This window comes from Lucilia cuprina, chromosome 4 (assembly GCF_022045245.1).
Source record: "Lucilia cuprina isolate Lc7/37 chromosome 4, ASM2204524v1, whole genome shotgun sequence".
Lineage (NCBI taxonomy): Eukaryota > Metazoa > Arthropoda > Insecta > Diptera > Calliphoridae > Lucilia > Lucilia cuprina.
Genome location: NC_060952.1, coordinates 80193028 through 80216291, shown reverse-complemented (window position 1 = coordinate 80216291; position 23264 = coordinate 80193028). Strand labels below are relative to the sequence as shown.

At 29.2% G+C, this 23264-nt stretch overlaps 1 protein-coding gene across 12 annotated transcripts in view; it reads right to left on the bottom strand.

Moving 5' to 3' along the window:
* The window catches only part of LOC111690868 (mucin-5AC), a 57798-nt gene that overhangs the window by 29499 nt on the left and 5035 nt on the right, over positions 1-23264 (bottom strand). The window contains exons 2-3 of one of the 12 annotated variants that reach the window (XM_046948653.1): positions 19152-19776; positions 2400-2436 (exon numbers count right to left, since the gene is read on the bottom strand). In XM_046948653.1, the coding sequence (XP_046804609.1) occupies positions 2400-2436; positions 19152-19338 (224 nt within the window). In that variant the 5' untranslated portion in view covers positions 19339-19776. Of the gene's footprint in view, positions 1-2399; positions 2496-7180; positions 7552-19151; positions 20200-23264 lie in introns of those variants that run through there. The other 11 variants (XM_046948654.1, XM_046948655.1, XM_046948656.1 and 8 more) reach the window with 11 other exon arrangements.

Below are 23264 nucleotides of genomic sequence, written 5' to 3'. Positions count from 1 at the left end.
ATTAATATATTTTTTTAATATTTTTGTAAAAATAAATATTAATTTGGATTGAACTTTATATAACTTTGAGAAATTGTATAGGGCCACGTTAAAATATAACTCATAGATTTCAAAAGTTATTTCTAAATAAAAGTTTTGGTATTGATGAGTAGATCCATTTGTAGATCTGGTTTATTAATTACTTAATTATTTTGACAAACTAATTGTATGAGAGCTACAGTCAAATGTGTCTCAATTATTAGAAAGATGTCTAGTATAATTAAAGCTAATAATGCTTGTATCTTTAATACAATAATGTTTTGCATTGGAAAACGATTTTAACCTAAACGAGAAAAAATCTTTGTAACCAAATTTAATCGAATTGAGATATAGAGCTAAAGGTTAAACGGGTTCATTAAGTAAGAAATTAAAGACGTGCGCCATGCACGCCAGGAGAATAAAATGTGACGGAAGCGTTAAATGGGTTCGATCAATACAAAATTAGGTGGGGTAAGATAACAGTATATTTAACATAACAAGTAAGAACTCGAAATACGCGTTTGTGAATCTTTGTTTAAAGACAGATTATTTATTTTTAATTTATTTAATTTTTTTCCGAAAAAAACAACAACAACAATTTTCGCTAAATGAAAATATTTTAAGCAATAAAACCAACATTGTATTGTACAAGGAGATTTACGTTCCAATAATACATGTTTGTGCCAAGTTTCGCCGCTATTGATGCTTCTCTTAACCAGTTATGAGCGATAAATTCATTCTCTAAAGGGGACTAGGAGGGGGTAGGGTCAATTATGGACTGATCCTTATAAAATTCTACGGTGAGATTTATGTTCCCATAAAACATGTTTGTGCCGAATTTCACAGCTATTGATGTTTCTCTTAGACAGTTATGAGCGATAAAGGGGACTTTATATGGGGGTAGGGTCAATTTTGGACCGATTCTTATAAAATTCTACGAAGAAATTTATGTTCCCATATAACATGTTTGTGTCGAATTTCACTGCAATTGATTCTTCTTTCTTGCACCGCTATTCTGTTATATAAGGGCTAGGCGAAATCGTGGACCGATACTGACCATTTTCAATACCAAACAAACTGCATGAACTATAAGTATCTGTGCAAAATTTCAGCTTACTATCTTCTTCCATTCGGACTCTATCGTGTTTTCAACAGACAGACAGACAGACGGCTAGATCGTCTTAGAATCTAATAGGGACCCAGAATATATATACTTTTATGGGTCTTAGACGAATATTTGAATGTGTTACAAACGAAATGAAAAAAACAATATACTATCTTATTCCATTCGGACCCTATCGTGTTTTCAACAGACAGACAGACAGACGGACAGACGGACAGACGGACGGACATGGCTAGATCGCTTTAGAATTTAATAAGGACCCAGAATTTATATAATTTTATGGGTCTTAGACGAATATTTGAATGTGTTACAAACGAAATGACAAAAACAATATAGCCCCCATCTTTTTTGATGGTGGTTATAAAATTGAAAATGGAATGACAAACTTATAAAAAGCTTTTCTTGCGAAGGTAAAGCGTACAATTAAGCGCATAATCTTGAAAGGCAAAACTTGATCGTGTAACGTCCAAATTAATTCCGAAATATTTTTATTTATTAACATTTTTTTCTACAAAAGGGCTTATATGGGGATAAAGGTAGATATAGGCGCATCTTTTTAAATTTTACATTTTTTTTTTTTTTTTTTTTTTTTTTTTTTTTTTTTTTGTAGAGGAATTTTTCATCAACATTATTTATGTAGAATTTAATCGTATTATTATTGTCTATAGGTAAATTTTGACATTCAAGTCAAAGAAAATATTTCAGATTAACCCAATTATGAGCCCAAAAACCCTATTCGGAGGGTACATTTATATAGGGACTAGTGGAAATAATGAACCGATTTCAATCATTTAAATAGCGTTTGTCATTGAGTGAAAAGAAGATTTTGAGTCAAATTTCATCTTATTATCTTGAAAATTGGGACCTGTAGCATGCGCACAAGCTTTACAGGAAAACACAGACGGACGAACGGACAAACATTGCTAAGAGCATCAGCATAAATCCAATATACTTTACATACTAAACTGATTTATGGTATAAAAACATTGTAAAATACGCTGCAATAACATTAAGATTATATGGAATTTTCTTCAAAATGTGTGAAGTTGCATTCTGCATATTTTCAATTTATAAAATAATATTTTTGTGTTTCTCAGCGTTTAGCACATGTTATCAATATATCACGAGTTTTCTAAATTTACCATATTAATTATTTCTATTTACACACATCTACTATTTAGATTTATACCGCAAATGCACTCATTCACCGCTGAACGATGTTGATAAATGAAAATGTAAACAAACAATGTAAAATTACCTGGTGTTTAGTTTATAGTGCGCATGCCGTCTTCGTTCTCGTAGCATTGCCGTGCGTTAAAGTAGTAGTTCCCATAGTATGAAAATAAAGAAAAACCAATAACAACAAAAGAAACAAAATAAAGAAAATAATAATAAAAACAAGTGGAAAAATAAAGAAAATATTGGAAGAAAAATAAGATCAAACATAAAAGTTATAATATTTTAAGAGAAAGCAATACATAAGGAGAACATGTATTTATAAAAAATTTAAGAGAAATTGTATTAAAGAAAAAAATTAGAAAAAAGAAGAGAAAAAGAAATGTTCTTATTGTTAGTTTATTTTATATTTAGCATAGATATATTTCTTAAATTTTTTTGTATCTTTATTTTGTTTGTTTTGTTTATATTTTCTTTAGATTTTTCATTTATTTGTTTATTTTCTTAATTCAACACTTGTGTACTATTTATTTATTTACGTTTCTTATAGTTTAAATTCAAATATCATGTTTTGCTTGGATTTTCGTTTTGTATTTTTTTTTTAGAAAAAGAAAAAATCTTTAAAATGTTGACAGTTTTTAAAATGTTCTTTTAAGTAGTCATTAATGATAAGTTTTTCTTTTGAAAAGTATTTAAGGTATTTATTTGAAAGATAAATGAAAAGTAATTTGTTGAGTTCATTTGTGTCTTGTTATATTTTTATGAACAAAATATATAAATATATTGTAATCTCCTTAACTATAAGAATATTGCAGGAGTATTAAACTATTTCAACAACATATGTATACCCATTTGAAAAAAGGTCAAGTCCCTTAATATTACAGATTAAATATGACACTAGCACATCATCAGCCATAGTATTTTCATAGAAATGCCGTAAATACAAATTTCGACTGACACAAGAAAAATTTTACTTACTCGGTAAGCAGGCAAGTAATATTTAGGCAATGTGAAATAACTAATTGTTTTTTTCGACGAGGTTAAAAAATAACTGGTTACACATTTTGTATTTATTGGACTTTACTCTTACTCAGTTAGTTATTCTATAGAACTTTTTTAAAAAGTTTTACAAAAAAGTACAAAACAACGTTTGAAGAAAAATACACTCATATCAACTATGATACGAACCACAAAAGTTGAATAAATGATTTAGATAATTGGACTGATTCTATAGATAATTGGCATACAAATCTCATTCAAAACAAAATAAATTATGTTAGCGATAACAACAACTCATTACCAGGTAATGTTTTAAATAACTACATTACCTAGATTACTCATTACCATCATTTAAAGATTTTTTGGTGGGGAGATTCTACAGGATTATGTGGTAGGCCTACTCTGGTAGTATCTCATAGTAGATATCAAAAATGTTATTATAAGACCGGTCAAGAACTGGCGAACTTAGAGGGGATCAATGATGGACATTTGATTTAAATGAGTTTAACTTTTTGCCTATTGGTTCAATGTTTCCAATATTTTAAATGGGTCATTTAGAATTTTTCAATATTTGTCAATTAATTTTAAATTTTTTTTAAATAGACGTTTTTGTTGATCTTTTTTTCCCAAAAAGTTTTGACTATTTCCTAAGGAGATTTCTAGTTACTTAGTGGGATAATGTCTGCACATTTATTTTGAACATTTTATGGAAGTTTATGCCAATTAGCGTGAGAGACAAACGTATATTTTTTTATTCAGAGCTTATATTTCTCTTAAATTTTGCAGAAAAAAGTATTGAAGAATTTAACCATTTTCTCCGCATGCTCTACAAGTATTTCAATCTAACATCAGACTTATTTAATCTGAAAAGTCTTATTGTTCGTCCTGCTCTCGTGGTGGTCACCTTATTGATTTTTAGCAGTCATACCACTTGAAATATACTGATCCTAAACACTAAAGATATTCGAAAACTAAAATTTTCTTTAAAAAAAAAATATGCAGATAAAAAACACTCCTGCTTCTAAGTATGTAATTTAATTTATAATATTCAAAACCTATGCTCTTAATTTATTTCTATAGCGACGAGTTTTAAACTGTATTTAAATTTTGCAAAAATTAAGAAATTGTGGTTACATCTTGTACAAAAATTCAAATGAGCAAAAAAATATTATTACAAAATATTATACAAAAAAATAATATATTTAATTCAACGCAAAGAATATAGGATAACAAACATTAAACCCATAGAGCAGAATATATTTTTTCCTAAGATTGAGCTAAACAAAATCATATTAAATTAGAAATATTAAAGATCTGAAAAAACACGAATTTTCGCTTTTTTTAATTTTGTCCTCCAGGGTATTTTTATATCTAGGGGGTGTATTGATTTTGTCACTTTGTAACACATCGTAATATTGTATGTATATTCTGGTTCCCAGAAAAGTATATATATTCGTGTCAAACAAAATTTTAAATTTCTTATTAAATTCTAGTTCGATCTAGCCATGTGCGTCTGTTCGTCCTTCTGTCTGTTGAAAGCACGATAGGGTTCAAACGAAAAGTGCTAGAATGCTACAACTTTCCACACATATTCCTTATATAATCGATCCACGATTTCGAATAGCCCCCATACAAGCTGCCCCAAAAATTCGTCTATGAAATTTTTTTAGGACCCCCTTCAGAAATTAAATTTAAAGCACATTACTGGTTTAAAAATCCGAGTATATCTATAAAATTCGATAAGTTACTTAAGTCAAAATCTTATAACAAGTAGAAAGCATAGGCGGGCATGGCCGACCATACAATACCCTACACCATGACTGTATTTTTAAAATTTCTATTTTTCATAAAGAAACTTTTATGTTGAATTTTACCTTAATTCCAAAGTGTTGAAGCAATTTATTGATAAAAAAAATTTTTTTCTTAATGAGGCTTTATATAGGTCAAATATGGGCCGATCCTTGGTAAAATTGGTAAAAGAATATATCTATATCCTACACCACTACAGTGGGGAGGGTATTATACGTTTGTGCTGATGTTTGTAACACACAATAATATTGGTCCAATACCCACCTTAAAGTATACCGATCGATTCAGAATCAGAATTTTTTGAGTCGATTAAGACATGTCCGTCTGGCTGGCTGTCCATGTAAACCTTGTGCGCAAGGTACAGGCCGCAATTTTCGATATAATTTGATGAAATTTCTACCAAGTATGTTTTTTGGCACAGGGACGAATCTTGTACACAACTTTAATGGACAGCCAACCGGACAGACGGACGGACATGTCTTAATCGACTCAAAAAATGATTATGAATCAATCGGTATACTTTAAGATGGGTATTGGACCAATATTTTTGTGTGTTACAAACATCAGCACGAACGTTTCATAACCTCCCCACTATAGTTGTGTAGGGTATAATAATATCAACCTAATATTTATAGGGGAGCATTCCATTGAATGCATACGATTTGATGGTTGGTATTATATACAAAATTTATTGAGAATCGGTCTATAATTGACACTACTCCCCAAATAATGTACCCTTAAGAAAATGACTTTGATGCTCATTACTTTCTTAATAATAAGAGTGTAGCCATGAAATTCGGCATAAATAAGTTTTATATGAACCAAAACTTCTTTACTAAATTTTAACAAGATCGGTCCTAATTGACCCTAACCCCATATAAGGGCCCTTCAGATATTGAATTTTAAGCACAATACTAGCTTAAAAATGCGAGTATAGTTATAAAATTCAATACACAGAGTTAAGTTTCTTACAAGACAAAATCTGATAATAATATCAATCTAATATTTTTAGGAGAGCATTCCATTGACTGTATACGATTTAATGGTGCGTTAACAAGCGTTACCATTGATTTTTTTCATGTCCAGATATATTCAGAGAAAACTCTCTTCATACTATATTTATTTAATAGATTCGTACTACTACTACGTCAGTATACCGGTTATGTCTCTAGGTGATGTTGCCGACTCAACAGAGGGCTTTCCATATGTGGTTCTAAACGGAAGTGATGTTTTTGTAAGTTAAGCAACAGGTTAGCAATAGTCAGAGTTTGGATAGCTTAAGTACTTAAGAAAATTGCACGGCAGGTGTTCACGTAACGAACTTCGACATTAGTTCGTATATTCATGTAAAGATTGTTATCAAATATTGTACTTAGTCTATTGAAAATGTTTAAAATACGTTTTATTAGGTATGTATATCACTTAGTCTCCATATAACTAAACTCCTTGAATAGGGCTTTTTAAGTCATAACTATTTCGAATATATTAGTACGTTGAAAAAATCATCTGAACTAAGTTTCAATAAACTTGATGACCATGTCGAATTTTGTACGGGCTTCATTTAATCCTAGCGCCCATTACATATCACTCTTCAGAAAAGGAAAATTAATATTTAAACACTTATTCTGCATACAAAAATGTGTATAAATAATAATCGATATAACATTGGTTCATATTTCCTGATAGTCTCATTTGAAATCTCTTTAAGAAAATTTACTTTTTATCTCAAAAATAAATGTTCAACTAGGTTGAACTTTAATAAATAAAATAGTTGAAGAAGTGGTTTTTATTTTGCATGAGAGATAATTCTCTATCACACAAAATAATTCTCTATCATACAAATACAAAATCAAATTAAAAAAAATGTTTTAACAAGCACTAGATTTAAACATTAACCAGATTAAGTAAAATTAGTTAAAAATTTGTATTTATACCAAATGATCTAATATAACAACTAAATGTATAATTTTTTCAATTCTGTAATGGTAAATATTTGGATTTTTTGTTATCCCATAAATAATTTTTATATTTGTATATTAAACCATAAAAACTTACTCAGAATCGTAAAATGAACTCATAGGGAAGTTAGATTCATTTAAGTTTGCTTAAAATCGTTTTCATATATATATTTTGTTTTCGTTAAATTTCCCCACAAGGGAAGAAAGTCGTAAAAAAGAACGCCGCACTAGTTTGTTTATACAAACTAAATTCATAAATACATTGTTAAAAATAAAAATTGAAATAAAACAATTTATTTTTTTTATATTTATATTTTCTCTAAGAATAATTAACACAGCACACACAAACAATTCTATGGTAATTTTAATCTTTTATATATATTTCTATTTAAATTTTTTCGTTTCGTTTAAATCAAAAAATTTTCTAACACAACACGCACGCGACTAAGACACTACTGCACGCCGACGAAAAAAACTCTTTGGTTTGAATGCGTTTTTTTTTTTTTGGGGAGATACAAATTCTAACAAAATGTTTCTTTTTTTCTTAAAAAAATCTTGTTTGTTTTTTCTTAATTTTATATGTAAATATATTTTTTTATTCTTAGCCAACACTACTATAAACGCAGACGTTACGCATCTAAAAAAGAAAATTTGTGTTGCCACAGTTTTATGTATGTAGGAAAAAAATATTCTTGTTGCTGTTGACCAAACTAAACAAGTAAACAACATGTGAGCCGGAAAATTCGAGACGGTAAATGGCGACTGTTGAGTTACTTAATTTTATTAAGATTATAAAATAATGTTTAATTTGGAATTTTTAAGTAAACTCCAATAACTTGTGTAATGTGTAGAAAAGTACTAAAATTTATACAGTCCGTTGTCATTTAGAAAAGAAATATTAATAAAATTTATAATTTAAACTCATCGTTGTCATTGCACATCATGTCATGCAAGGCATGGTTGACATTTAGATTACGCTTTGTTTCAATCCTTTGATCCTTTGGATTTAGTTGGAGATGTTGAAATGCTTACGTGAACAGGGTGAGCTTTATTGATTACTTATTCGGTAGATAAAAACGTGAATCATTAAAATATGCCAAGGATTTTGCTCTTACTCTCAGAGAACAAACTGTGGTTAATCTGGGATGAACAAAGCATTTCCTTAACATAGAAGGAAAATGTAATGGTATCACTTGTATAAGGCTCCTTTCATCCACACTTCACACCATCTCATATCCAACGCTTAGTCACTTCTCTGTGGGTTATCTGTTGTCTCGGCAACATCAAACTTATTCCGAATTATATACATTACTGTGCACCAGCCATTTAACAGACATTCTCTTCCCGCGAATTTAGGTTTACAACAGAGCTACGACGTGCTCCCGAAAGCAATTCTCCAATAACGGTAACACAGTAAAGACCCTGTGGGCATGGTACCAGATAATGTAGTTCACTGATTCGACCCCATGTTAAATCGTCCCAAGAAGATACTGAGGATACATTTGATCATTACCAGTTTATAGTTCGAGTAGACTTGATATATTATTAGCACTGTTGACCATCACCAGTTTATAGTCCAAGCAGACTAGAGGTAATGTTAGCTCTTTCCTTCGGAATGGATTGCAATAATTAAGGTAACATACCCCCGGGGGAGTTCTGTTTGACAACATAGTGTTGTAACTCCGAAAAATATGTTGTTGTAGATCGATAATTTGACAACGATTTGACAGGTTTTATTATTATTTTTTATATAACATTGTGTACTTTTATATTATTATTGTTGCTTCGACAACTATCCATACATACTTCGACAACGGATGTTACTAAAAAATTATAAACACTTTGAAGAAAATTTTATATCAATTTTGTATAATTTTAAAATGTATTTTTTCCCTCTGTGTACTATTTCATCAAGATACTGCATGTTTAATTTTACGTGTAAATTCACAATGCTTCGAAATTGTCGAAATCAAGCGGGCTTGAATGACATAAACAAAGGACTCATTATGTCAACCTAAGTAATATTAATAAGAAGTAAAGTCAAAGCAGAAGAAATTAACGAAATCAACGTCAAAGCAGAAGATCATATGAAATAGGAACTGACTCTTTTAAATCAACTCAAGTGCCCTATAGTTTTGTAGTATGTACTCTTACAAAATTTTCGAAAAAATTAATATACCTATAACAATGTTAGATTGCAAAAAACTAACAAACACCGTTTATAATTTGCTCTAAAAATTAAAGTCAACAATAAAAATTTGTTTAGACACAAAAGAGCAAAAAAAACAAAGAGTGAATACCCAACTCAGTTTAGACACATAAATATTGAAATATATTTTGCTTCATTAAACTGTAGCACGAAGCGTTTTGTATACATATTTCTGCGGCCAACAAGTGGTGTGATAAACATTAGTGGAACATTAATAAGATTTAAGATTTCTTAAATATATTCTTAAGTAGGTTTGAAATGTATTTACAGATATTTTTATCTTTAAATATGTATTTTTAAAAATGAACTAAGTATTGTTAAAAATAAATATTGATTTTTTAGAAATTTTAAGCGCTAGGAACAGTTTTAATATTTTTTTTCATAATACGAGGTTGTGTTCTTTATGTTCTGAAAATGTCAAAAACATAAAATTTAGCAACAATTTTTTTTCTTTTTTTTTTTGAACAAATCCACAAAATTATTTTGGCAGTGTACTTTCTTCATCCCCTTATCATCTGTTTTTTATGGCTCATCAATTTTGTATTAAAGGCACTTCAAACAAACTAAATATAAACGTAAATATATATATATTTGTATAATTATGCCTCTGCCATGGAGGTGTCAGACAGTCAATCCATAGCAAATAAAAAAAAATCTCTTTTCTTTTTTTTAACAAATCACTCTTCTAATGTTGATGTGTATCATTTTAGTTTCTTAAAGTCTGTGACCGCAAATTTTTTTTTTCAAAAAAATCCAAAAACAAAATTTCATGTTGGCATGTATAATTTTTTATGAATATACATTTTTTTCATGTTATTTACGCATTTTTTCCAGAATTTCTATGATGAAAAAATTTTAATTACATTTAGTGGGTGGATGAGTAAAACAAATTAGACAAATTAATGTTTTTCAAAAATGTGATAATGATAGAAAAAACAAATAAATATAAATAAGAAATGCATTTTTTTATGATGCTATGTAATAGAGAACTGGTGCCGCAAATCTACAATAAATTTTTAATACTCATAAACAGCTACAAATTACATGCTTTCAAAATAATATTGATTTTTTATATTTGACGAATATACAAAATATAAGGGGTCTGTATTTAAGAAACTATACAAAATAAACTTTTTTTCAATTATTTATTTGTGAAAAAAACTTTTTGCCACATATTGTATGCCTTCCAACAAAATTTACAACTAGCATAAATATTTTGTCTATTAATCTTGGTCGTTAAACAACAGTGAATAAAAGGGTGAGTCGAAAATTAGTTTTTCTGTCGTATAAATTTCCGGATTATGTCCATTTTTGTAAAAGGCCTAAAAGTATATATATTCTGCGTCCATATTAAATTCTAAGATGATTTAGCTATGTCTGTCCGTCTGTCCGTTTATCTGTTGAAATCATAGGGACCAAATTCGTCATAAATTGGTTTCATATTTATTACAAAATACGAGTAAAGCGAAGAAATGCGACACTAAGTTTGTTACGATACAAAACCTTTCTACCAATTTTCTTCAGGATCGGCTAGTATTTATTAAAAATATGAATAAAGTGACGAAATCAGACACTCATGAATTTTATGCGAGCCAATCTTTGTGGGGATTGATCCATAATTGACCCAACCGGCCATATTATGTCCCTTTCAAAAAATCAATGCTAATTTCTGTTATAACAAGTAAGAGTGTTATATTCGGCTATGCCGAATCTTTTATACCCACCATCAAATCACTGATATATAAATAAACTTTGATATTTTGAATATTTTATAATTATATATCGATATTAATGAGAACATCAGAGTAACTTTTGAAAGATGTCAATTAATGGGGGTTTTACTATTGACAGTACTAATTTTTATAGGGAGTAGGGGTATATATACATACATATATGGATCAGTTCTCATAAAAGTCTGTAGGAAGATTTCAGTTCCTTATTTGTTTAAAATATCATCGATCTACTTGTATTTTGAAGCCATTAAGGATCATTAAAGTCAAAAAATATGGTAGAGAGATTTTAAGTCAAAATTGTTTTAAGTCGAATTGCATTACGGTATTTGTATTTTTCGCGTTATTTTCTGGGGCGGAATTTATATGGGGTGGTGTAATTATGTTCTGATCCTCATAAAAATTGATTTCGGTTCCTATAGAAGAGATAGATATATTAGCCTACACAAAACTAGTTTATGTCGAATTTCATAAATCTACTAGTATGTTTAAGCCAGTACTGAGCTTTAATGTCATTTTCTGAATGGGCCTTATATGGGGGTAGCGTCAATTATAGACCGGTCTCCGTAAAATTTTGTAGAACGATCTTAGTTCCTACAGGTCAGGTTTATATTGAATTGCATCGCTTTACTCGTTTTTTAGCCCAGTAATTAATTTTTTGATAGGAACAGTATATGGGGGTAGGTCAATTAAGGCTCGATCCACATAAAATTAAGTTAAGAGTTTTTGACTGGCAAGTAATTTAATTGAGTCGAATTTTACTACTATAGTCGTATTTTTAAGTCAGCAATGGGCCTTAAAGTATTTTTCTGACAGGGACCTCATGTTGGGGGTAGGGTCAATTAAGGCCTGTTCCCCCTAAAATTTGGTAAAGAGAGTTTGGCTTGTGAAAACTTACTTCTGTGAAATTTCATCGCTATACTTGTATTTTTAAGCCAGTAATGAGCGTTAAAGTATTTTTATGGAGGGGACCTTATATGGGGGGTAGGGTCAATTATAGACCGATCAACATAAAATTTGGTGGAAAGGTTTTATTTCCTAAGATACATACTTATGTCAAATTTCTTCGCTATATTCGTATTTTTATGCCCATAATTAACGTAAAAGTCGTTTTCTAAAGGGGGCCTTTTATAGGGGAAAGGGTCAATACCAAACATTTCTGATCAATAAAATATATTTTGGGAAAATTTCATCTCAATATCTCTTATTTTGTGGACGCTATCGTGCCAACAACAGACAGACGGACATGGCTAGATAGTCTTAGAATCTTACTAGGTCCCAGTATATATACTTTATGGAGTCTTAGAGCAATATTTCGATGTGTTACACACGGAATGACAAAATCAATATACCCCCCATCTTTTTTGATGGTGGGTATAAAAATGATAGTACAGTGATGACATTCAATGAAAACAAGTTTTATATGAACCTAAATCGGTATACAAAAAATTGTGATAATTAATCGTACCCCTCATATAAGGTCCTCTTTAGAAAATTTGATGAGGAGGATTCAGAAAATTATTAGTACAGCGATGAACATAGTAATAAAAAGCTAATACTTAGGAACATCTGTAATTCTTCCTTCGGAATTTAATGACCCCAGCCGCTATAAAAGGTTTCCGTCAGAAAATAGCTTTGGTTATATAAAGAATAGCGATGAAATTTAACAGAAACAAGTTCTGTATAAAACAAAATCTATGTACAAAATCTTATGAGTATCCATTCATAATTGACTCTTCAGAAAATTTAACAAAATATATATATTTTTTAATTTATATTTTGTTAGTTCAAAATATCTCGATCTATAACTACCTTAAATCAAATTTCAAATATCATCCTTTTACGGCACACGGTTTAAAGGTGGGAAAGGAAAAAAGCATAAATATTAAACCAAATACTAGACCGATTTTAACAATTTTCAATAGGCTTTATTCTTGAGCCAAGAAGAGTTTACGCTCATGCTTTGCATTGACACACAGAGATACGGACAAAGCTAAATCTACTCAAAAGGTATTCTGAGTCGAATCGCTATTAAAATTATATGTCTTTGTTTTATTGTGAGCACGTTTTACACTGTCAAAAGGACAGACGGACATGGATAAAGTAAAGAGAGAAATTGATAGGGACCCGGAATATTGGTGTTACATATGGAATGTTTAACGTATATATACTCTCTATAACTGGCGCGTAACCAAGGGGTGGAAAAAGGTGAAATTTAAGACTTAAGGTCTATTTTCAACATACTACATTTGTCATACATCATTCCGAATTTACTTTTTCTACTTCTTATATGTTATATTCGATTATACAAAGTTTTTTCGTATAGTGACATAATAAAGCTGTATTCGAACCATATCCTCTTAAATTTAACAGTACACCATAAAACATTTCTAAGTAGCAAATATAATTGGTATTCATTTTGTTTTTTATTTGCTTTTTTCTCTAATAAATACAAATTAAATTCAATTTTTAAAAGAATTTAATGTTGTACAACAAAAAATACACACGTAACAATGTGTTGTTAAACTTTTTTTTTTGTATTCTAGAAATAAAAAATAATTTCTTCATGTATTTGTAGTTTATTACTTTGTTGTCTAAAACACAATTGTTTTTTATGCTTCTAATAATAATAATGTTTTATATTTCTGGGTGTTGTTGCTTCAACAAAAAAAAAAAAAACAAAAAAAACGGCAGAAAAATTGTTTATTAGTGCTTATTATTGTTTAGCAATGTTTTGTGGTTAGAAAAAATATATATTTATTTATAACAAACATGTTTTTAATTAATTAAAATATCATAAAGCAAAAACGTGTTGAAAAAAAAATAGTTCAGTTTTGTTTTTGCTCCACAAAAACAGCAGCTATAGAATAGTTAAGACATAAACCCACAAAATAATATGAAACCTTTCTTGTTTTGGCTGAAAATGTTTTTTATTAGCAAATAAACTTTTAAATTGAACATTTTGCTGCCACAATTGAAATTGTTTAAAGTTTAATTAAATTTTTTTTAATAACATTTTCAATTGCTCTTATAATGTTTTGTCAATTAGCCAACATAAGTTGTTTTTTATTTATCTTTAATCATATCTGCAATTATGGTAATTTATAATTTTATGAATGTGGTTTTGTGCAAATGAATATTTTATATTTTAATTTAAACATTTATGGAATGACTGGTAATGATAAAATATTTTTAAGGAGAATTGTTATTAATAAACTATGTAAATAGTGAAAACAAAGCTTAATTAAGATCAAAATGGTTAATTAATAATACATGTTTGTTGAGATTTAATTGCGAAACTAATGAAATAACAACTTCAATTCAATAAAATATTAATAATTTATATGGTAGTCAGTATTTATTTGTATTTATTGTAGTTTTGAAAACAGTCCTAGATAGTGAGTTGTTTTGCTAGAGTAATAAAAGTTTTCATGCTATTTATTTATATTGAATATTATTACCATATCGATTTGTTTGTTCCTGATAATATAAAGATATGATTTGGTGTGTAATGTACCATCGGATATTTGCACCTGATAAACGAGACAGATTTTGAGTTGTATATGGGTTTGTGCTGATGTTTGTAATGCACAATAATATTGGTCCTATTCGCACCTTAAATTAATCGACTTAGAATAATTTTCTGAGACGATTTAGCTATGTCCGTCAGTCTGTCTGTATGTGTCTGTCCGTCCATGTAAACCTTGTAATCAACCACATTTTGAAAATAATTCGATGAAATTTGGTACATGATCTTATATTGTCCCAGGGAGAGAGCAAACCACAGGTCGAAATTTTGATGATAATTCGATGAAATTTGGTACATGATCTTATATTGTCCCAAGGAGAAAACAGAGAAAATACTAATAATAAAATAATCCATACAACTGAGCCCCCGAATAGGACTTGTAAACCTTATAATGAAACTACTGGTCGCAATTTTTGAGATAATTCAACCAAATGTAGCACATGATCTTCGATGATACCGGCATCAAGAGGGTTTAATGTTGGTTATGCCTTTTTTGTCGGGGTATTAATTGGTCTTGTTTCATGATACCTGTCATTCCGCAATGGGGCAATATGACCTAAAGTATACCAACTAATATATATAGCTACATTTTTAAGGTAATTTGATGAAATTTGAAATGGATGAAATAGGTCAATTATTTCACCTTTTAATTATTATTTCAGCTTTTAATCGTAATGATCATGTCTCATTTGACCCTAGCTCCTATACAAAATGTTTGTAACAATGTTTGTTTTCACGTATACAAGTAGGTTCTGATCCGAATAAACTATGTCCGTCCGTCTTTTTGTTGGTGTACACCTTGTGTGCATGCTACAACTTGCAATAATATGAATCTACCAAACAAATTTTATGTCTTCTTTTAGTAAATCAGTTCTTCTCTAAGAAATTTAGAACTAAAGTAAAATTCAACAAAAATTCATAATTATTGAAAATGAATCGCACTTGAAATTAGTATTTAGTGTAAGGTAACATTTGGTCGGTCACTGCCGACTACAATTTTTAACTTGTTCTTAAATTAAAATAAAAAATCATTATACATTAAATTCTATTTGTATCCTTTCTGTTTCAATGCAACAATTAATGTTTAAAATCGATTGTATTGTTTATTGACAAAACATGATATTTGTTTAATTAATCAGATGTGTTAAATAAATATTTACTTTACTGTTATTTTACGTAAACTTAAAATAAATGTATGTACTTCTACATCATATCTACAAATAGTTGTTACACATACACTACATACAGACATACATAAACAATAAATAGAATTAATCGTTTATGTAGTTGTTATTTTTAACTGACAAATATTAGCTAACTAACAATTTATTTTCAACAAGTATTTGATTTGTTTAAACAACAATTACAATTCAATTAAATATGTTGTCAAAAAATCGAATGCATTCGAATAACATCAACAATAATATCATTTGGCACAACATGAAAAGGAAAACATTTTCGTAACCGCAGGATAATCAAATTCGATTTTATAATGATTTATGGTTAAACGATTGATAGAGAGAGAGGTTGACCAAAATTAATTTTGGCTAGATTAAAATAATTTTTGTGTATTTTGCATTTTAAATGTAGATTTTGGTACAAGAAAGAAATTACTGTAATTTAAAGGAAATTTAATAATGATTGACTCTGTGTGTAATTATAGCTTTTAGCTATAGAGGGAATAATGGAGGTAAAAGAGCAGTTTTATCAGCACTAAAATAATGTTCAAACTCGTAAAATTTTGGTTTCAACAAAAAATGTAGTGTTTTACTGTTTTGTTAATTGATACAATATTTTTTATAAAAATATTAATAACTTTTTCACAATATTGATAATAATATAATAGTTTTCGGAAAAAGCTTTATGTCTGCTTGAGTAAATATTCATATTTTTGTGATATTATACAGCGATATTTAAACGGGACATTGCTCGGGTACATTGAAGGCTTCTTGAGTTACGATTAGTTATTCATTAAATTTTTAATTACAATTACTCGTAATCTGTAATTGAGCAATTATCAATTACAACTACTAGTAATTGAATTTGATTTCTTTTTTAATTACAATTTCTTGTATTTGACCAATAATCAATTACAATAATTTGTAATTGCTATTACTTACTAATAATAATTAGCAAAATATCATACCCTACACCTGTATATGAATAAAATGTGATTTAGTATTAATAATAAAGCATTTAAGTTGAGTTATATCTTGTCCCCGGGACAATAGAAGATCATGTACCAAATTTGATTGAATTATCTTCAAAGTTGCGTTCTATAGTTTGATTACAAGGTTTATATGAACGGGCAGACGGGCAGACGGACGGACATAGCTAAATCGACTCAGAAAATTATGAGCCGATTAGTATACTGAAAGGTGTGTATAGTACCAATATTTTGTGCTTTAGAAAAAAATATCAGCACAAACCCAATATACCTTCCCCTTCCCCATTAACACAAATGAACTTAAAAAATAATATTTATACACTACATCAATTTAGTGGGGAGGGTATATTGGGTTTGTGCTGATGTTTGTAATGCAAAATAATATCCAATACTCACCTTAAAGTATACCAATTGGCTCAGAATCCTGAGTCGATTTAGCTATGTCCGTCCGTCCGCCTTTCTGTCTGTCCGTCCATGTTAACCTTGCAATCAAACTACATGTCGCAATTTTGAAGATAATTAAATGAAATTTGACACATGCTATTTTATTGCTCTAGGGACGAAGCCTATTGAAAATGGTAAAGATCGGTCCACTAATTCACCTGGTCTCCATACAAGTGTACCCCCGAATATGGCTTGTAAACCTTGTAATCAAACTACAGGTCGCAAGTTTGCAGATAATTCAATGAAATTTGATCTTCTATGGTACAGTAGCCTTGATGACTCATGAAATTTATAATTATAGGGCCTCATTTAACCTTAGCGCCTATAAAATGCCTCCATCAATATTTTCCTTAAATATTCACAGTTTTATTAAGCAATAAATGGTTTAAGTATATCTGAGGCAAGGTACAATTCAACTTAAATGCTTTTTTATGAAAACTAAATCACATTTCATTTATATACAGATGAAGGGTATTATATGTTTAGTCGGTGTAGGGTATCATATGGATTATTTAAAAAATAAAGCATTTGATTTTAAACTTTATTCCGGAATATTTTTACTTATTTTTGACAAAAAAGGAGATTTTTTACAAGAGGGCTTAAAGGGGAGTAGGGGAAAATATGGCCCTGTCCTCATAAATATTGGTAGGGAAGTTTAGTCTACTTCAAAGTTATTTATGTAGAATTTAAAAGTGTTTTTAGTGTTTGTAAGTGAATTTTGACCTTGAAGTCATTTTCTGAAGGGGAGTTTCTATGGGGGCTACGGTCAAATGAAGCCCAATCATTACAAAAATTGGTAGACCCATCTTAAAGTATACCAATCGCCTCAAAATTACTTTCTGAGTTGATTTAGCTATGTCCGTCTGTCCGACCGTCCGTCTGTCTGTCTGTGTGTCCAAGTAAACCTTGTGCGCACGCTACAGGTCGCAATTTTCAAGATAATTTTATGAAATTTGGCACATACTCTTTTTTTGGTACAGGGGCGATCACTATTGAAAATGGTTGAAATCGGTCCATTATTCCTTCTAGCCCCCATACAACCGTACCCCCCGAATCGGGCCTTTAGGCTCATAAGTACGTTAAATGTTTTATAATGTCAATACTAATTTTTATTGTGATCGGGCCTCATTTGACCCTAGCCCCCATACAGACTCCCCTTCAGAAAATGACTTGAAGGTCAAAATTAACTTCTAATTACTTATAAAACGATTAAAATCTACATAAATGACTTTGAAGCAGACTTAAATTCATCCAACAAAATTTATAATGATAGGCCCATATTTACCTCTTCTTCCCTATGAGTCCTTTATAGAAAATCTCTTTTTTGTCAACAATAAGTAAAAATATTCCACAATAAAACAAATTAAATGCTTTATTTAAAAAAAAAAAAAATAAAAAAATAAAAATTTTAACATACTGACTGGTGTAGGGTATCATATGGTCGGCAATGTCCGACTATAAATTCATACTTGTTTTTAATTATGAACTTTTTTGAAACCTGTCTAGCGCTAACACATTCTTAGTAGTTTAAACAATAAACATTGACTTTTTTAGTTTTATAAATGTGGTGGTGTAGGGTATAAAAAGTAGTGTCATTATATCAAATGTTCTATTTATAATGATATATAATAATTTAAGTTTATTTGAAATGGAAAAGTAGGCACATTATTTGCAGCAATAATAATTCATGTACATACTTGATTTTATTGCGAAATTTTTCATTTATTTTACGCGATAAATAAATAGATTTCTAGATTTCATAAAACAAATTACATTTGTTTATTATTAACTCAAATATTTATACAAATTGGAATACTTGTTGATAATTAATTTTAGAAAACACAAAGTAATTTATAATTTAATGCTCGCAAACAAAAAAAAAATAACAGTAAAATAAATATATATTTTTTATTATAAAATATAAAGAAAATAAATAAATAAATGAATAAATATTTTAATTTTAAATAATATTTAATTATGCAAACTTACTTGCTTTTGTTGTGACCGCTAATCCTCTAAGATGTTGTGCCTTACGATTTGATGATCTAAAATTGTTTGATGAGGAGGCCTTTGATAAACGATGATTATTGTCACTTAATTCTCCATTGCTGTCTGCGCTCAAAAATGAATTATTGATTAAATTGTCATCAAATGTAAAACCATCCAACCAATACATGACATGGTATTTTTATACAGATATATTTTTTTTTATTTTCTATATAATGCAATTATAAAAATTGTGTATATGTATGTGTATACATACGTATATATATTTTTTATTATTAATTTTTTTTTGCTTTAATTCAACAAAATATTTCACAGAAACGAGAAAACAATGTGTTTTGATTTAATATTTTTATTTATACCCTTTTAATAAATACAAGTTTGACTATTTTTTGTAAATTGTGTTGATAACTTTGTAAAATGTTTTAATTTTTTTTCATACAATCACTGTTAATTTTTTGGCTTTTTTCATTGTTTTCACTGAAACACATCAATATAATGTTATTTAATGCCGCGCCGTTTATATTTTCAGTTAATTTACGTGTGTGTTTCGTGCACAATAATGTACTGAATTATGATGATTTTTTTTTTATTTTCAACACGATAGACTCTTTTAGAAATTAAAATGGAAATACAATTTTCACAAATAAACCAAATAGTAAAAAAAATACAAACAAAAAAAAATTGCGAACGATTTCGATAATTCCTATCGATTGATTTGTTGTTTGTTATTTGTGTGTATCGTACAAGTATTACAGTGAAATACTAGAAAAAAAAAACTGTTCAACGGAAATAAAAAAGAAACAAGCAACAATTGTTCATGACGATGATATTGCCGTCTGTTGGTTAGTATTGTTTATATTGTTTAGTTAGTATGTGCATTAGACGTGCTCTTAAGAATTAATTTTTGTTTTTGGTTGGATCCAGTTTTATTCTTTAGTATCCGCCACTGATAGAGGTAGAATTAAGTATTTATGAAATAATGTTAAAGTTTGCATTGTAAGATAAAAAATATGTTCTTAAAATTTCAGATATTCTTACTTATTAATTTCTTAATCAGTTTATATCGTTTAAAAATAGTTTTTTTTTTTTTTTTTTGTCAAGAAAGGTATTTTTAAGAACAACCCTAATATTAATAGTACATTTAAAGATTATAGAAGATTCTTTCTGTTTTCATACATGATTTTAGTACAAGTACCTACATATGAATGTATGTATGTTTAAAAGTGGGTTGTATGAAAATTAGCATAAAAGTTAAAATTTTATGTTGTTTGCCTTTTGTGACCACTCCCTACATAACAAGTGCACTTACATAAGCTAACAAATGATTTTACGAACGCGCTATATTTAATATTGCTATTTCTTTATTATCATAGAATTTGATCCAAAACAATTTATTGACGATCAATCAATTACAGATGGATTTTAAAAATATATGGTACTAAGAAATTGCTACTTTCAATATTATAATTATTTGGATGTTTTAGAATTGTATTGTTAAAATTTTTACTTCCATTTATGTGTATAAGAGCATTTATCGATATTGTAATGGCCACTATTGGGACTGTTGTGCATTTTTATACCCTTCACCACAATCAGTGGTGATAGAGGGTATATATAACTTTGTCATTCCGTGTGTAACACCAAGAAATATTCATCTGAGACCCAAAAAAGTATATATATTCTTGGTCCTTATGAAATTCTTAGTCGATTAAGCTATGTCCGTCTGTCTGCCTAAAACACGCTCAATGTAAAACTAAGCCAAGAACATCAAGCAAATTCACAGAAAATATTTATTGTTGTCCTAAGCTGTTTGGTCTCATACTAGGTCCAGAAAATCACTTAGATTCATTGATAAAAAATTTGGCACAAATATTTGTTTTGTATACAACAAAAAAAAAAATTCAAGACTTTTTTCACGATCGGTTCATAACATGTTACTAAATTACGATATAAATACAAAATTTTACTGAAATATGGATTTTATGTACAGAAATTTAGCTTAAAGAATCTTTTACGATTGGTCCAGCCCTTAAAAACGCTTTAACTGTGAGAAAACTCGTTTCTACAAATATTTGATCAATTAGAAAAGTAATAAAATAAAAGCAGTTGGTGGAGGGTGAAAATGTTTGTTGGTTGAAACAAAATTTTTTTAATAGTCATTAATGAAGTTCTTATTCTCCGACGTACGTTCACAAACTCAGTTTCCTTTACGTAATTCTTAATAATTATTTTTAATACATTTCAAGAACTCAGTCACTAAAAGGTCTTATCGGCAAGTTATTCACCAATCTACATAAATATTGGTATTAATATTTTGTTTTCAATAAAATTGATTTATGACGAATTTCACACATATGATAGCGTTATAAACCCAACAAGAGAGAGTGCTATATTCGGCTGTGCCGAATCTCATATAACCAACATCAAAACGTCTAACATATACCGTAAAAGCAATGCTCACCTATAAATATCAGGGTGATATTTGGAATATGGCTTAAGTCAATTATGTACTAAGTGTTTTGAAATAACAAAAAAATTATTTTTTACAACAAAATATTTTTGGTAAATTTTTAAACCGTGAGCGTATGAGTAATTTTTTGAAGAGAACCTTTATATGCGTCAAAAAATTGGTACAGAGGTTTTGGCTCGTAAGAAACTTACGTACGTCGCATATCATCGCTTTAGTCGTATTTTTAAGCCAGTAATGAGAGTTAGAACCATTTCTTGAAGGCGACCAAATAGGGGGGATACGGTCAATTATGGACCTATCCACATAAATGTTGGTAAATAGACTTTGGTTCGCGAAGAACTTAATAGTGTAAAATTGTATTTCTATATTTGTATTTTTTAGCCAGTGATGTGCGTTAAAGTAATTTTTTTGTAGGCGGTAGGGTCAATTATGGACCAATCTTCACTAAATTTGGTAGAAAGTTTTTGGCTCGTATAAAATTTATTTGTGTCGAATTTCTTCACTATATTCGTATTTTTGAGTCAGTAATGAGCATTAGAGTCATTTTATGGGTTGATTCATAAGAAACTTACTTGTACCGAATTTTATCGCTATACTCGATTTTTTAATCCAGTAATGAGTGCTAAAGTCATTTTCTGAAGGAGATCTCATATAGGGATAGGGTAAATTATTGAACGATTTACATAAAATTTGACAGAAACCTTTTGGCTCGCAATGAACTTATGCGTATCAAATTTCATTGCTATATTCTTATTTTTAAGACAGAAATGAGCGTTCTGGTTATTTTCCGAATGCGACTTTGGTAGAGAGGTTTTGGTTAGTAAGAAACTTACTTATACCGAATCATTATCGCTATACTCGTGCTTTTATAGCAGTGATGCTTGTTAAAGCTGTTTTTTTAGGTCCACTTGTATGGAGGGTATCCAGAAAAGTGGACCGATATTGCCCATTTTCAATACCAAACAAACCTTGGCAATAGAGAATATTTATGCGAAATTTCAACTGTTCTCCCTTGTGGTCCCTATCGTGATTTCAACAGACAGACGGAAGGACATGGCAAGATCGTCTTAGAATTAAATGCGGACCCAGAATATATATACTTCGATGGGTCTATGACCAATACTTCGATATGTTACAAACGGAATGACATAATCAATATACCCGCGATTTTTTTGATGATGGGTATAAAAATAAGTGTTAAAATTATTTTTTATATATAAGTACAATATTTCCAGGTTGCGGACAATCTACCTTTCCCTCAACTTAAGAGAAACTATAACCAGAATAACTAGGATACGGCCCCGGGGACTTGCTCGTTAGTAATAACTTTAAAAATATCGTAATATTAGTACTTCTGCTGTAGCTTTACTTCAAAATTTAATACTAAATAAAAATAAATAAATGTAAAAATTTACACGCACGCTGCTACTGTTAAACACATACATGTATAGATTTAATAAATAATAAAATATAAATATATATTTTTTTATTTGAACAGAATTGACCCCTGTCATTATTAAGATCGATATTTCCTACAACCGTTTATAAACTTTCAAATATGCCAATATTTTATTTCTTTCATTTTCATCAATTTGATTTCTTAATGAAGACATTCGATGGTGCAT